Genomic DNA, 17,403 nt, shown 5'->3' with positions numbered 1-17,403 from the left:
CGCACACTTGCGGCTATGCGGGAGGGAGGGAGGGAGGGGGGGGAGAGAGAGAGATTCGCTCCGGTTTCGAGCGAACAATGTCATGTGTCCAAATATGACCCTGCCACGGTCGAACAATGTTATCATGATCGCATAACAATCGTGGAAAAAATGACATCTTAAATCTATCTGCGATGCACTTGCTCTCTCTAATTTTATTGACATGATCTCTCTTTCCGTAGTACGATGGGGATCATTTTCAGCATCACTGCTAAAGAGATCTCCTTCCAATTTATGCAAGAGCTTCAATCTGTAATTCAACCTTTGCTCCTTGAGTTATTCCCAGCCTAGCTGCTCTAATATTTTGGATACGCTACTAAGTTCATCATAGCAACGTTTTATCAATCTAGCTCCTCTACGCTGCAAGCTATCCAATTGGGTAATTAATCCAACTCCTTGAGGATCCCATATACTTGCAGCATATTCTATAAATGAGGCCTAACCAGCGAAAGACGACATTTATCTTTAACATTTTCATCCGATTTACCCAGGACTCTTCCAATGGATCCGCATATTCAAACTCTCGACGATAGCAGACCACGAACGCATTCATTCTCCCAATGCAGTCCGACCGACACCAATGCAATAATATCTTGAGAGAGGCGATAACCCTAAGTGCCATGGACCAGAGGTCGGTGGGTTCACGGGTGGGACGGGCGGGGGAGGGCGACTGGGGGGTGGGTACACTCTATAAAGCGGGATGGGTGAGGCTCCCGGGGGGAGACTTGGCCGAGTCCCGCTGGAGCGAGCACGGCCTCCAGGACGACCACAATGAAAGCGACGACGCCCGCTCTCCAGGCCTCCCTCCTGCTCGCCCTCTTCCAGGCCGCGACAGGTAAGGGGGGGGGGGGTGCAAAATGTCTCACTCGGCGGAGACGCGTTCAAGGGGGGTTGGCTGGGGTGTTGGGCATAGAAATCGGAAGAAGCAAGCCAGCAAGGAAACTGGGAGGGGCAATGGGGGTGTGGCATGGGGGAGGAAAACATGAATTGGGAGTGGAAACCATTTGGCATTTCGAGTGGTGATCGTAGCCCCTCATTTGAGATATTCCGCAAATTTCAGTAAACCATCTTTGAGGTGAGTTATATCGAATGGGATGATTTGAAAAAAAACGGGATTTCAGCGCTTGGCTAGTTTTGCATTTTTCTTCCTTAATGATGGCGTTTTTAACATGAGATTTCATGGGTAACTAAAATAAAACATAAATAAAACGCAAATTCATATATGTAAAAACATAACAGATGCTTATTAAAACTAATAATTAAATAATTTTACCTTTTCGGAACACATTAATGTGATTACACACACTCACCCAAACACACATGTTATCACACAACGTCTAAAGGATAAGAACAGTGCGTTTCGTGGCACGCATAGAAGCCCATCCCTTTTTCATTAAATCAATTTCCATGTGAGTGAATATTTGTTCGCCATATGGCGGGATTTCATGTTTGAATGTGTATTTGGCCAATGCGGCTCCTCTTCTTCTCGCTATGCTTTCCTGCGGTCCTTTCCTGTTGTGTGTCGTCTATTTCTCCTTTGGTGGGTGAAACAGTTCCACAACGCCATCTCTTGACCCAAGAATTGGGGCACTTGGTTACATAAACCCACCGCTGACTTCAGAATTAATTACGTTTCCTCGATAGCTCAGGTGGTTAGAGCATCCCGGCCCGGCAAGTCGAAATATCCTTGATTCAAGTCCCGGTCAAGGAAATATTTTTACAATCATGATCTGCTCGAATCCGCCTTCCCCATCTGTCCTGTGTTCGTCCTGTATGTGTTTCTATCCCTTTTCCTTATATCTATTTCCATGGGAATGATTATATATATATATATATATATATATATATATATATATATATTTATTTATTTATATAAATAGGGTTTTATATATATAAAAAGTGCATAGGACAAATTAAGAAGGACGTAAAACAGAGGAGGTATCAAGGATTGAGGGAATTGAGAGTAAATAGAGTAGAATGGAGGGCGGCAGTAAACCAATCCTAGGATTGAAATACTGATGATGTTATATGTATACGGTTCTACACACACATATTCATAAAGACACACATATACGCATATACATATAGATATATATATATAATTCTACACACACACACATACATACAAATTCGAGCATGGAATACCGCCTAAAGTCGAAAATACGCGTACATTCATACGGGCAATAGTACAGGGAAAAGGGGTAAAAGCACATCTTAAGGGTAACAAACACAATGTCCGTGGGGACTTTTCTTACCCTTATCTTCGTATCAATACGTTTTCGCAGTTTCACGGGTTTTCGTATTTGAGCAATATGGCTAATTCTGGCCATGCGTGCGCTGAAACCAACTGTACCCACACTCTACGGCAATGTGAGACCGTTTTGACTGTGAACTGAAGGTGAACATGTTAAAACAAAGTAAAAAAATATGCATTCATTTGATACCTGATCTTTGGAAATGAAGACATAATGTCATAATTTCTTTCAAATACCCAAATTATATTTGACGTGCCTTATATCATGTACGTACGCCGTCCACCTGGAGTTTTTCTAATACGATCTTTGGGCAAATAAAACGTATTATTATTATATTCATGCCATACCGCGAGTGGAGCTAAAGTTGAGGTACTCACTTCCGTGTAACATAATACGACCATTTTAAATGATATCCCTGTATAACAATCGTATCGGTAGTTCACCCCATTTTTAGATAATGTAGAAGAATATATAACCAATGCCTTTCATATTAATAACCACACATAAAAGGAAAATAGCAGGCAAATTGACGCAGTTTGGAAGGGAAAGGAGAAGAACGGAGAGCTAAATAACGGTTATTTTCACGTTTACAACGGGGTTTACGGAAGGGATGTCTTCAGCGTAGACGTCATGCAGATCCTACCCGGCGCACATATCCATGACCGGGCAGACTACTGCAGATAATAAATGAAACCAGAGCTTTGGCCGTACCCTCCAACACGAAGCTTAAACTTTGGCATCGTGTGTTTGCGCGCTCAGTCACGGTGACGTCAGCTTCTATTGCCAGAGTCACAGTCGAGCGAAGTTACTTTAATAGTATTAACAGAGGGAACAACACAGATGTTTTCCACGCGGTTTTGAATATTTTCTTTTCATTGCATTAAAATTTTGAGATCGATTTCGAACCATTTCTAGACGATCAATCAACTTCTAACTTTATATATTTGCATTTCCAATTTTGTAAATATAAAAACAAATTTATATTTGATTCCTTCCTTCCTCTTCAATGAATGGCAATTGAAATTCGCCTTTTCCATCAAATAACGGACGAATACAAATGCAGCAGGATTGCTTAAGTTGTGGTTAAGCGTACCAAAAAGACGGAAACAATCGTCAGCAATTGTAATTCTGAACAATTTTCTTTTTTTAAATTTTACCAAGAGCTATCGGAAAGCATAAATCCTATGGAAAAGTTTTATTTTCTGGAAATATTTTAGTTCACGTCCCAAAATCAGTTCATATATTATAGTTTAATAATTGAAATTAAATTTCTTTTCCAATTACTCCAAGTTTAAAGATAACCATTAAGTCATCATCATCAGTATTTCAATCCTAGGATTGGTATTACTGCAGCCCTCCATTCTACTCTATTCAATGTCTATTCCCTCAATCCCTGACCCCTTCTCTGGCTCCTTAATTTGTCCTATGCACATGTCTCCTGGTCATCTCTCGTGGAATCGTCCCTTCTATTAAATTCCTAATGAATCCATTGTGTCTCAATGTGTGTCCGATACATCTATTTCTTCTTTACGATAGAGTTCTACATATGGTCCTATGGTGTCTCTTTTGTTCTTCTATATATTTCCTCGTTCCTTACTTTATTTGTCCATTTAATCTTCAGCATTCTCCTCTTCAGCACCATGTTTCAAAGGTTCACTAGGTGGGGGGTTTAATTATAAAAACAATTCACTTCTTTTCGCAAAAAAATATGTTGGGGGGACTAATGATCGTTATGCATTTAAATTCTATAAAATATTTAACTTTCTCATTGTTGATCAAAGGTTAAGGTGAATGAAAACCACAAACAAGGAGAGGATATATATTTAAGATATTTCAAAAATTGTCACGCAAAAATGACTAGGAAGACACAAGACCAAAAGACAAGAGCATTGCCGCTCAATATTACAGCAATAGGGGATGCTGGATGGAAGGTTCCGGCCTGCGTCCTCTCCTCTGGAAATCATCTCCTCAGGTCCTTCTTTCCCCAGAAAAAGGTGGTTTTGGCACCGAAACTTGTGGAAAAGTTAGTAATATATATATATATATATATATATATATATATATATATATATATATATATATATATATATATATGTATATATATATATATATATATATATATATATATATATATATATATATATATATATATATATATATATATATATGGAAGTGTTAGTAATATATACATATACATGTATATAAATTTATTTATATTTTTATGTATTTATGAGGAAGGAATCAGGCCGGAAGACTTTATCAGATCAGTTTTAGTTCCTATTCCGAAAAAGGTAAAGGCTACATCATGTGAGGACTACAGGACGATAAGTTTGATATCCCACGCAGCTAAAGTGGTTCTGAGGATCATAAACAAAAGGAAAGAGAGTAGGGCAAATGATTACGTAGGGGATGATCAGTTTGGGTTTAGGAAGGGGAGAGGTACGCGTGATGCCATTGCAGTAATGAGATTATTAATCGAGAGGAATATAGAACACAACCAGGAGGTATTTGCCTGTTTCGTAGATTTCGAAAAAGCGTTTGATAGAGTGAATTGGGAAAAACTAATGAGTATTCTGCAGAAAATAGGAATAGATTGGAGGAACAGGAGGCTAATCCGCAACTTGTACGAGGGTCATCCGGAAAGTAGTACCCGTTCGTGCCGCATGAAGTGCTGACGACGCGAGTAGCCACTGGACGAGGTCAGATAGCTTCAGTGGCTTGTCTGCCTTCTCTGAGCCAAGTTGCGTGACGCTAGCATTGCCTGTGTTGTTTCTGTGATTGTTTACAATGTTTAAAAAAATTGAGAACGCCGCCAGTTGTGAAGTGAGGGCAGTGATTAAATTCCTCAATGCAAGAAACGTTCGCCCATGTGATATTCATCGCCAATTAAAGGAGGTGTATGGAGACAATGTAATGGACGAGTCGTCTGTTCGGCGGTGGTGTCGCAACTTCAACATGGGGAGGGGGAACACACACGACGATGAGCGTTCGGAGAGACCGTCTGTCATTACAGACCAACTGGTGAGCTCAGTTGACGAATTCGTGAGGAACGATCGGCGCGTCACAATTGATGACATCTGTGAGCATTTTCCCAATGTTTCTCGAACAATTGTTCATGAAATTGTTAAACACCATCTGCATTATGCAAAAATTTGTGCAAGATGGGTCCCTCGCGTATCTCAATGAGCTGGCGGCGAAGGACTATGCAGCAGGAATACAGAAACTTGTCACACGTTATGACAAATGCCTTAATTTGCTTGGAGATTATGTTGAGAAGTAGTTTAAAGTATCCTCTTTCAAATAAAATTTTTTATGTTTGTTAATATTTACTTTTGTGTCTTTATTTCACGAACGGGTACTACTTCCCGGATCACCCTCGTACTTGTCTCAGACTGCTCAGGTGCGGGTGGGGAACGGGGAGTCCGTTTGGGCAGTGTTAGGAAGAGGTGTAAGGCAGGGTTGCCCATTATCACCGGTGCCGTTCAACGTATATGTGGAGGAAATGATTAAAGAGGCATGGGAAGAATTGGAGGTAGGAATGAAAGTGGGCGGGGAATTCGTAAAATCAGTTAGGTTTGCTGATGACCAAGCTTTAGTTTGTCAGTCAGCCAAGGGGTTGCAAAAATGCTGAGTGAATTGGAAATTCACTGCAACAGGTATGGGATGAAAATCAATATTAATAAAACAAAGGTTATGCGATTTTCTAGAAAGAAAAAGGCTAAGCTAAGCAATAAAATAGGAGGGCAAAAACTAGAGCAGGTAGAACAGTTTACGTATCTCGGTAGTGTTTTGGACCAACTCAGTTAAAGTAGTAGGGACATAAGGAGAAGAATTGCGCTAGGCAAAGAGGTATTCACAAGGAGGAGGGAGTTGATGAGAGGGACGTTGAGTAAGGATATAAAGAAAAGACTCTTAAAAAGTTTTACATGGATCGGAAACGTGGCCATTGAAGCAGAAGGATAGACGTAGACTGGAGGCTTTTGAAATGTGGGTGTGGAGAAGAATGGAGAAGGTGAAATGGACAGAGAAGAAAGCAAACAAGGAAGTACTTGGTATGGTGGGCGAAGAGAGGGGTTTGTTGGGAGCAATCCTGCGGAGGCAGGAAAAGTGGCTGAGGAGGGTATTGACCGGCAGTGGGATGTTGAAGACTGTGATAGAGGGGAGAATGTTGGGCAAAAGAGGAAAGGGAAGGAACAGGATAGGGATGTTGGGCGGGATGAAGGGAGGAAGAAAGTACTCAGAGATGAAGAGGGACCTGATATAGAGTAGGATCCTGGATTTTGTGTTTTGTTAGGAGTAATAAGTTTCTTTGGTAGTTGTGTCCATCCAAAAACCTACCTTAACCGGTAGATTAACTTTAAAAAATGAAAATATTACTAACACTTTCACAAGTTTCGGTGTCAAAACCACCTTATATATATATATATATATATATATATATATATATATATATATATATATATATATATATATATATACACACACACACACACACGAGGGTCATCCGGAAAGTAGTACCCGTTCGTGAAATAAAGACACAAAAGTAAATATTAACAAACATAAAAAATTTTATTTGAAAGAGGATACTTTAAACTACTTCTCAACATAATCTCCAAGCAAATTAAGGCATTTGTCATAACGTGTGACAAGTTTCTGTATTCCTGCTGCATAGTCCTTCGCCGCCAGCTCATTGAGATACGCGAGGGACCCATCTTGCACAAATTTTTGCATAATGCAGATGGTGTTTAACAATTTCATGAACAATTGTTCGAGAAACATTGGGAAAATGCTCACAGATGTCATCAATTGTGACGCGCCGATCGTTCCTCACGAATTCGTCAACTGAGCTCACCAGTTGGTCTGTAATGACAGACGGTCTCCCCGAACGCTCATCGTCGTGTGTGTTCCCCCTCCCCATGTTGAAGTTGCGACACCACCGCCGAACAGACGACTCGTCCATTACATTGTCTCCATACACCTCCTTTAATTGGCGATGAATATCACATGGGCGAACGTTTCTTGCATTGAGGAATTTAATCACTGCCCTCACTTCACAACTGGCGGCGTTCTCAATTTTTTTAAACATTGTAAACAATCACAGAAACAACACAGGCAATGCTAGCGTCACGCAACTTGGCTCAGAGAAGGCAGACAAGCCACTGAAGCTATCTGACCTCGTCCAGCGGCTACTCGCGTCGTCAGCACTTCATGCGGCACGAACGGGTACTACTTTCCGGATGACCCTCGTATGTATATATATATATATATGTATATACACATATTGTGTGTGTGTGGTTATATATATATATATACCTGTATATATATATATATATATTTTCATAATGTATACGAAGTTAGCTCTAGTGGACAATGGCAATAACACAGAAACACACATAAAAGGAAAGAAACTCACTAGTTTGTGAATTTTCGGTGGTCCAAGCCACCTTTTTCAAGGAAGAGATCAAAAGAACTCAGTCAGTTTTTTGGTCGTTTCTGTGTTTTGGTCTTTGTCCGTTAGTCCTAACTTCATTTTTATTATTATTCATATCCATGAGACTTTCACATGAGTGTTATATATATAGTATTCTATACATATAGCTAGCTGGAGACGCAGGGCGAGGATATGGAATGTTTACAGAGGAATCTTAAAATTGGTGTGTTATCCAAGAAGTAAAAACACCGTCAGTCAGAAGGGAAAAGCTGTGATACCAATCAGAGGTAATAGTCGGGAAAAATATCAGTTTCACCATAAATGATTCAAGAGCGATGTTAAGAACTCTCTTGAAGAACAGTATAATAAAGAACTTGGGACAACAAGGTCAGACATATGTAGAATATGACGAATATGAAGAGAGCTTGAGTCCAGACATACTCGATGGCGAGACGGAAATATTAAACTAGACACCTAAATTATACCTATTATTACACCTAAGATAGAGATGCATGGAATGTGCTCCCAGGATTCCACTCGAGGAAATAGGAAAACGTCTTGCGTTTGCGATCTCCCCCGAGAAATAAGCGGTCCTGAGTTTCCCAGGTCAAAAATCCTTTTCCTATGCGCCTTTCCAGGTTCGAAGTTGGTCGTGGCCACGGAGAAGGGCCTATGGCGCTGGGACGCCACCACCGGCGTCAGGTACGAAGCAAAGTTCAAGGAGGCGATGAACGTCAATGGGCGGATGACGGCGGCCATGACAGTGGACAGAGTGTCTGGGAGGATCTTCTACAGCCATCACGTGAGCACTCAAAACGTCACCATGGTACAGCAGATGTATGACAGAGGTGACCTCAAGCTGAAGCAAGGAGAGAAGAAAAAAAGTTAAGTAACGATTATTAGGCGTCAAGAAGTTGATCCCGAGTAAATGCAGCCAATACCTCCGGTGCGCCAGGACTCTATTCTATACACTTTGAATATATTTCTATTTCTTCGACTGCCTCACAAGATTAGATCGTTTTCAATTGGCAATATTTTTTCTGGATCATCTTTAAAAGCAAGCAAGTCTTTTTCAAGAGCATTGCAATGCTCACGGCAACAAAATCGAAATATAACTAAAAATTTCACCTGTCTAAATGCGCACTTCTAAAAAGGGTGGAAATGAATTTGCATCACGTTTAATGTTCAGGATGAAACATAGCAGCATCACCGTCCGTTATTTAATCATTATCTGAAGGTCCGCAACAACCATTAAGCATTACGTATTCCGCGATTTCCATGTTTGATCGGTATTATTTCCTTCTTCAGTCCTGCGTACTCCTTAGTTACTTGCCTCCAAGGTCTAAAAACCCCATCCCCTCCCTCCTTCCTCTGCTCCGCTAACCTTCCACTCGCCCCTATCAACGTCCCGTATCTCTGCAAATCACGACCATTCTACATATGCTTCTCATTTCTTTGCAGTTCACACACAACGACCTACTAATCTCTTAGTCCACCTATTCCAAATTTTATCTCACTCTCTCTCCCTCTTCAACCTATTTTCTCCATTCTTCTCCGCCACACCCACTTCTCAACATCCTCCAATATACGCTCATCCCCGCGCCTCAAAGACCAGGTTTCCGAGCCTTAGAGTGGTGCACTCCATAGTCAAGCATTCAGCGCGCCCTCCAAGTCCACGTTCACTCCATTTGATTCTAGCAGCGTTCAAATGTATTACATTCTATACAGTATTTGCATAATTAAATGTTTAGCATGCACGATTTTGAATTAATTTTACTATCATATGTGTCTCAACGTCATTACGAATTCTGTCGGTGTCATAGAGGGAGATACACTTTATGCAACGCTTGACCCTCGCATTTCCAATTGTCGATTTCTTACTTCTTATAGGCTCTTATTTATTCTCATATTTTCGCATTTTTCCACTGGCTTCCCAACTCGAGCCTTCCCTTCCGTCTCATCCCTACAAATTAAACTGAGAATCCTATCGTACCTCAACTATTTCATTCATTTTTCAATAACAGCGGTGGCATACAAAGCTCCAACGCCTACTGGAGCTGGAGTGATGAGGGGATGGATGGGGACAAGTACGCTAAGAAAAGACGCTGAGATAAGATCAGTAGATATTGACCCGGAGCCTCAAGTTATGGATCCGAAAGCTGATCTTCGGGGCAGGAGAAGTGGTATATAGTATGTGAGAGGTTTAAGAGCTCCTGGGACGTGTGTGTGTGGAGAAGAGTGGAGAGTGTAATTTAGGCACAGAGGAAGACTAGCGAAGTGTTTAACGAGGTGGGCAAAGACAGGAAGTTAGTCGGTGAAAACTGGGAATTCCCTTTGGAGGAACTGTAGACATACAAGTATTTGATGTCGATAAATCATCCATGGGTGGAAGGAAAATGCTGGGTGCGCGGGAGATAGAGGCGAGAAGACGATACGTAGGCGTTCATGAAGACATTTTGGATGTAAATGGTTAGTATAAAAAGTATCGGGAAATGTTTCGGAATATAGTAAATAGATTTATTTCAGATATGGCTCGAGCAATACATCGAAATTTTTCAAATTACTCCCCTTGAGGGCCGACGCACTTTTCCCAGCGGCTTTTCCACGACTGGAAGGCTCGACTCCAGTTGGCGGATTCCGTGAGGTCCTTAAGGGTACGCGTTTAAGATTCTTTCACTGCTTGACTTACCACAGCCTTGTTTTCCCCTCTTGGGGATCCCATGGAGGTGTCATCTGCGGGAGGATTTCACTTTTGGAAATGGGAAATAGTCTGCTGGTTGACCAGTGGGGTAATGGGGTTGGGGAATCGTCGCGATGCCGTTGCTGAAGGTATTCCCAAGCAGACACTCAACTCTGCACTCTCGGTAGTCCGTGAAGACCTTCAGGACGAGTTTAGCGCAGATATTTCGCATCGCCAAATGTTCAGTGATAATGCTGTACACTATCATCTTGTATCAATGCCAATACGATATGTCTGCGATCATGCGCGCACTTGACCGACGGTCTGAATTCAGCACCTCGCGCACTTAGCAGGAAAAAATTGTGAATGAGACTTTTTATACCAACCTTGTAAGAACTGATGAAGGAAATCACGCAGAGCAAGTCAGTGATATACGCTCGTAATGGTTGCGAAGGGCCGTTCTACCTAACCTACCCTTAAAGGTCAAATTACCGACGGTAAAGACAGCGGCCACTGACTACACTCCTTCTCTCCTTCGCAGTGGCGATCCACAGCACCGTCCGAGGTCTCGCATACGACGAAGAGACCAGTACTCTCTACTGGACGAACATGGTCGATCCTTCCATCTGGCGCTGTCAACTAAACGGCGCAGACTGTACAGAGGAGTTGTTTATAACTTTAAAAGGACAGGATCCAGCGGCCATTTCAATACACGAAGGGTAAGGGTTATATGTTATTTATTTGGAAAAGATCAAATATTAGAAACCAGTAGAAAACTTCTTGGTACCTGGAAGCAGCAGACATGAGGAAGAATATCTCGAGATGTCGTTTCTTTTAATGACTGCTATTATTTTTTTCTGGGAAGAGCAACGACCGAAATTCAAAACATTTCCCCTTTTGAGGAGCTCTTCAGGCGTGATGTGGTGGCAGTCGAACGTTATGAATAACTGATCGTTGCACTCTTCCACTTGATAAAATTGTTACTTTACGACCGGGTTTTGATGCATTACAAAGAAATGACACACTTCCGGTGTTCAGGTTCACAGATATAGGTCGCCAAGGTATCGCTTTTCAAATAAGTGCCAAAACAATTTTTAATCTAAGATCAAATCAAAACGCTTAGTGACATCTTCCACTTCAACAAAGCCCTCTTCCTCCCTTCGTGTACTTCCTTCCTCCCTTCATCCCGTCCAGCATCCCTTTATTCTATTCCCGCCCTTTCCTCGTTTGCCTAACATTCTCCCCTCTATTACGGTCTTCAACATCCCACTGCCGATCAATATGCTTTTCATCCACTTTTCCTTCCTCCTTAGGATTTCTCCCAACAAACCCCTCTCCTCGCCCACCATACCAAGTACTCCCTCATTTGTTTTCCTATCGGTCCATTTCACCCTCTCCATCCTTCTTCCACACCCACATTTCGAAACCGCCCACATTCTAGACAACATGATAAACTTGGTTTAATTTAATTTAATTGCTTGCCATTCATCCCATTACTACTCTCGTACAGACTTTCCAATGCGCTCTCTAGTGCTCGTAATCCCCGCGGCTGTCCGGCCAACAGAAGCTTGATCTTCCGTAAATATCACAGATTTTGATGTATTCCCCTCCAAATAATTCCACTCCCCCCCCCCCATCTCCAGAACGTCCCATGCCTCCTTCATCATTTCCTCCACATGCTCCATGCAAAGCACAGGTGATAACGGACGCCTGTCCCGCATACCAACACTTCCCATGCCTCTCCGTCAGTCGTACCTCAGCTGTATGAGGCATGCACAAGTCAGTGGATATTGTACGTATCCCCCTGGCGCTGTACCCTCAACATCTGTAATTCAATCATTAATTGTGCCGTTTTTACTCCGTTGAATGCACTCTTGCGTTGGTGCGGTCGGTGTTCATTTCTCATATTTGCGTCGCTGGTGTAATGGTCAGCATAGACCCTTCCAAGTAGTTGATCCGGGTTCGATTCCGGGCTGACGCAGGATATTTTTGCAGACTCCGGTGGCAGTGGGGTAACGTCCTCGTCCTCCAATCCAAGGGTAGAGGGTTCGATTCCCACCTGGGTGGGTTTTCCTCCACCTAGGGCTTGGGTTTTTGTAAAATATGACCATTGCCATTTTTTGATAATAGTCCGATGTAAAGGCCAAAATGTGCTGTTTTCGCACTTTTGCTAAATAAATAAATTATTGATATCTAATAGGCTGAAAAAAATCATGATGCTGTATCATTTATTTCTAATAGTGCTTTTACATCACCCGTATCTCTTTAGTTTCTGTGCCCAAAATGATCTTCCCCAAAATAGTTTTTTTAGATTTATTCAGTACTCTTCGAGCCACCGCTAGGGTGTGTGGCAGGGGGTTAATGAACACCAAAATACTTTCTGTATACTTGTCAGAATACTTTTGACCCCAATATGATCTCACCGCGATCGGACAATTTTATTCTGATCCCTTATCGTTCGTGAGATAAAATGAAATCTTATATCTGTTCTACACTTAATCTCTCTAATTTTGTCCTCTCTCACCGTAGCACGATGGGGATAATAATACATTTTCAACATCACTGCTAAAGAGACGCCCTTCCGATCTTTCGCTCAGTGAGTGATTCCAAGCCTAGCTCCTCCAATATTTTGGATACGCGACTATGTTTATCATGACAACGTTTTACAAATCTACGCTGCATGCGATTCAATTCGGCCATTGATTCAACTTCGTTCGGGTCCCATATATTACTAGCAGCATATTATATTAAATGAGGCCTAACTAGCGAAAGATAATATTTCTCTCTGATCTTTTCATCACGTATACATCTGTATCTAAACAATACCCCGCAAGGCGTGGCAAGGACGTGTGGCAGGGGGTGGTAGATCACCAACCATTCTACAAATATTCCCTCTACTTGCCTCATGCACCTGGCACCCCGCGATCCACAAAAAACTGCGCGGAAAGGGGGCGACCGTACACCAATCATGTAGCATGCCTACACATATTGCGAATATCAAATGATGAGCAACTGTTCCTGTACCTACACAAAGAGGACGATAAAATACGTTAAAAGAGGGCAGGCGCATATATACAATTCTCCCAGCACTCTTCTAATAAATCCTAAATTTTTATTAGCCTGTCCACATATTCCCGGTATGTGTTTTTGTTCCCCGTGTGGGTTTTCTTGCTTAAATGATTCAAAAAGACAATCCTTCTGTATTTTGGCAGCCACAGTAGGTAATAGTGCGTTTGGTATGTCCGTAAAAAGTGTGTACTCGTATTATTTTGATAATTATCACTCCGTTCCAGGCACTTGTACTGGACGGACAACAACCACACATCGCCTTCCATCAATCGAATCCATATTTGGGAGCAGAAGTCGTCCGTAATCGTCCGCGATGGCCTCTTCATGCCCAATGGAATAGCGGTCGACCCCTCCGGACGGGGGAGGATCTACTGGACGGATGACTCCGAGGGCGACGCGTACAAGATCGAGTCGGCCGACACGGACGGTGGGAACCGGAGGACGGAGCTGAGAGGCTTCTACCAGAGCCCCATGGACTTGGCCTTCTCCCCACCCACCCCCGAGGCACCCAAGGGAGCCTTGTACTGGTCCGACTGGGCGAACGATGCCGTCTGGACCTTGGACCTGGACGCCACCGACAGAACTCCGAGGCGATTGCCAACGCTCAACGGCCATCTGCCTATGGGGCTCGTGGTGCTGCAGGCCACAGATTCTGCGTAGTTCGCTGATTAGGGATGGCCCTGGACTCATCCATGATCCTGATCAAAAGTTGATGAGTTTTCAGTGTTCGCGTTCTCAAGTTGGACCAATGTGGAGACACTCATATCCCTCGACAGCTTAAATATAATTGCCATGGATGTAGTCATCGCGGCTCTGTGACATTTTGGCGGAAATGAGCAACGAGAAATCGTACAACACTCTTTGCAGCTATTCGGCGCACTAAAAAAAAGCGATTCATTTATACTATTGCGATTCTTTTGTACCAGTACCTGTGGAAAAGTAAAATAAAGACTTGATGCTGGCTTTTATTATGATTCGGTTGATTATTGCGACTCGATGATTAATTATTCGCGTCGAAAATGTGGACGTGGATATTGTTCGCGTGTTTCAACGCAGTGTTCACTTGAATAGGTCGACAATCTGACTGATTGTAAACTGTTCTCTTCCATTAGCCGGAATGGCAATCAATGGAGGTGAAATCAAAATGCCAATCACAATGTTTTCAGTAGAGGTACTTTCACGCAACAAAATCACACATGAAGCAGGGACATCTCGGTTGCAACTACATACAATGTGGAGTGGAGAAAAAACTGTCGAGCGGAATAAATATTGCTCATGATCAACGTTTTATATACATCGAGACTATAACTGAATGTGGCAGCAGGGCAAGGACTCCGGTTCCGTTTGAAATTGAGGGTTGTGAATATATGTTCGCAACTATAGACTTAAATCATTCATTTCCCTTCAACCCAGGCTGTACTTATCGTTCATGGAAATCCACGGACGGTGCAGAGAAAGGTACTGGCCTAAGGTACTATTACCTAATTAATATGAGAATTCCACATACATTTAGTTAGATAAGAGAAGAAACAACCTGTTTTGAATACTGTGGTTTGCATATTCGTCTATTAATTGATTTCTCGAATCAATAAAGCATTTAATAAGCCCACGGTGCTTTCAAATCAACAACATCACTTCATTCATCCGCAGGGATGCATTCATGTTGTTGCGGGCGAAGGATGGCCATCGCGAACCTTTCAAAAGGGCAATCGAGAGTTCCAGTAACCTGCGAGGATCACCATTCAACACGGTCATAAGCACTCAGGATCATTATCAAATTATCAACGAAGATCATCAAAATATATCCATTAAAACTAGTGATGTTCTTCCAATAGATGTGATTCATCCATTCGATGTATCTTTTACTTATGTGCAATAAAAGGCTATTTTTTTAGCGTGAAATATGTTTTTTTGTACATCTGCTCTAAATGACGCATTGCCCACTTGCGCCAAATTAGAATGGCGCACTAAGTGTGCGCCATTGTACTTAAGCTACCGATAAGGATAAGCCTCTCAGAATTAGGACTCAACCAAAACACTCCTCGTTTGTAAATGACACTAGAACCATTTGAAACCATAACTCTTATTTTAAAATCTTATATTTGTAAAAACAAAAGTATTACCATGAGAGGGTTTTGTACGCGATAAATGATGGATAAAATAATTGACTTGTTGATTGGAGAAAAAATCCTTCCGGGGTAACGTACGTACTCGGGGAATACGTGGACACGCTAGTAAAAACGTGAACCAATCCCCGTTCCAAAGTATGAGATATTAAGCGAATTCATAATTTAAAGATCGAATTCTTTCTTTCCATAATGTATTATTCAATTAACATTCAAAAATGAGAGAATTTGAGTGAGCCTTTCCACAGACGCCAACTGTGTCATGAAAACGAAATAGCCAGCGTAAATTCAATAAAAATTTTGCTGTTAGTCTTACCAAAAAATATATATATTTATTTAGGTAATCTACCAGTTAAGGTAGGTTTTTGGATGTACACAACTACCAAATAAATTTAATGCATCCTAACAAAACACAATCCAGCAACCTACTCTACATCAGGTCCCTCTTCAGCTCTGAGTACTTTCTTCATCCCGTCCAACATCCCTATCCTGTTCCTTCCCTTTCCTCGTTTGCCTAATATTCTCCCCTCAATTACAGTCTTCAACATCCCGCTGCCGGTCAATACCCCCCTTTAGCCACTTTTCCTGCCTCCATACGATTGCTCCCAACAAAAAACCTCTTCGCCCGCCATAACAACTACTTCCTCATTTGTTTTCTTCTCGGTCCATTGCACCTTCTCGATTCTTCCCCAAAACCACATTTCAATAGCCTCCAGTCTACGTCTATCCTCCTGCTTCAATGGCCACTTTTTAAGAGTCTTTTCTTTATATCCTTACTTAACGTCCCTCTCATCAACTCCATCCTCCTTGTGAATGCCTCTTTGCCTAGCGCAATTCTTCTCCTTATGTCCCTACTACTTTAACTGAGTTGGTCCAAAACACTACCGAGATACGTAAACTGTTCTACCTCTTATAGTTTTTGCCCTCCTATATTAATGTTGAGTTTAGCATTTTTCTTCCTAGAAAATCGCATAACCTTTGTTTTATTAATATTGATTTTCATCCCATACCTGTCGCACTGAATTTCCAATTCACTCAGCAATGCTTGCAACCCCTTGGCTGATTGACAAACTAAAGCTTGATCATCAACAAACCTGATTTTACGTATTCCCCTCCGAATTTCATTTTAACCTCCAGTTCCTCCCATGCCTCTTCATTCTTTTCCTCTACATACGGATTGAACAGCAACGGTGATAATGGGCAACCCTGCCTTGCACCTCTTTCTAACACTGCCCATCCGGACTCCCCGTTCCCCACTCGCACCTGAGCAGTCTGAGACATGTACAGGTTGCGGATTAGCCTCCTTTCCCTCCAATCTATTCCTAATTTCTGTAATATATTCAAGATTTTTCCCAATTTACTCCATAAAACGCCTTTTCAAGTTCTAGCAAACAGGGAAATACGTCCTAAATGTATTCTACAAATAAATAAAACAGTTTCTTGCGTCATTGGGTGGAAAACCTTAAACCACTTGAATTTTCCACATAGATTTCTTTAATTAAAAAATATCTTTTATGTGGAAAAGCCAAGTGGTTTAATTTCAATTCCCCTATTCTACAAATACCTATATATTCCTCTCGATTAGTTATCTCATTACCGCAATAGCATCCCGCGTGCCTATCTCCTTCCTAAAACCCACCCTAATCATTCCCAAAGTAATCATTTGCCCTGCTCTCTATCCTTTTGTTGATTATCCTGAGAACAACTTCAGCTGTGTGCGAAATCAAACTTATTGCTCTGTAGCCCTCACTTGATATAACCGTTAACCTTTTAGAAATAGGAACTAACACTTATCTCACTAAG

At 41.8% G+C, this 17,403-nt stretch overlaps 1 protein-coding gene across 1 annotated transcript; it reads left to right on the top strand.

Annotated features, from left to right (window-relative positions):
- Positions 1-781: 781 nt before the first annotated feature.
- LOC139696811 (protein cueball-like) lies at positions 782-14,446 on the top strand. The gene is made up of 4 exons (XM_071595676.1): positions 782-874; positions 8,364-8,609; positions 10,947-11,124; positions 13,699-14,446. Exons 1-4 carry the CDS (start codon positions 811-813, stop codon positions 14,132-14,134), a joined length of 924 nt encoding a protein of 307 aa, XP_071451777.1. The 5' UTR covers positions 782-810; the 3' UTR covers positions 14,135-14,446.
- Positions 14,447-17,403: the final 2,957 nt, after the last annotated feature.

This window comes from Hetaerina americana, unplaced genomic scaffold, assembly GCF_022747635.1.
Source record: "Hetaerina americana unplaced genomic scaffold, ioHetAmer1.1.p SCAF_7, whole genome shotgun sequence".
In the NCBI taxonomy this organism is placed as follows: domain Eukaryota; kingdom Metazoa; phylum Arthropoda; class Insecta; order Odonata; family Calopterygidae; genus Hetaerina; species Hetaerina americana.
Note: the sequence above shows the minus strand (reverse complement) of the source record. Positions and strands in the feature narration are given on the sequence as shown.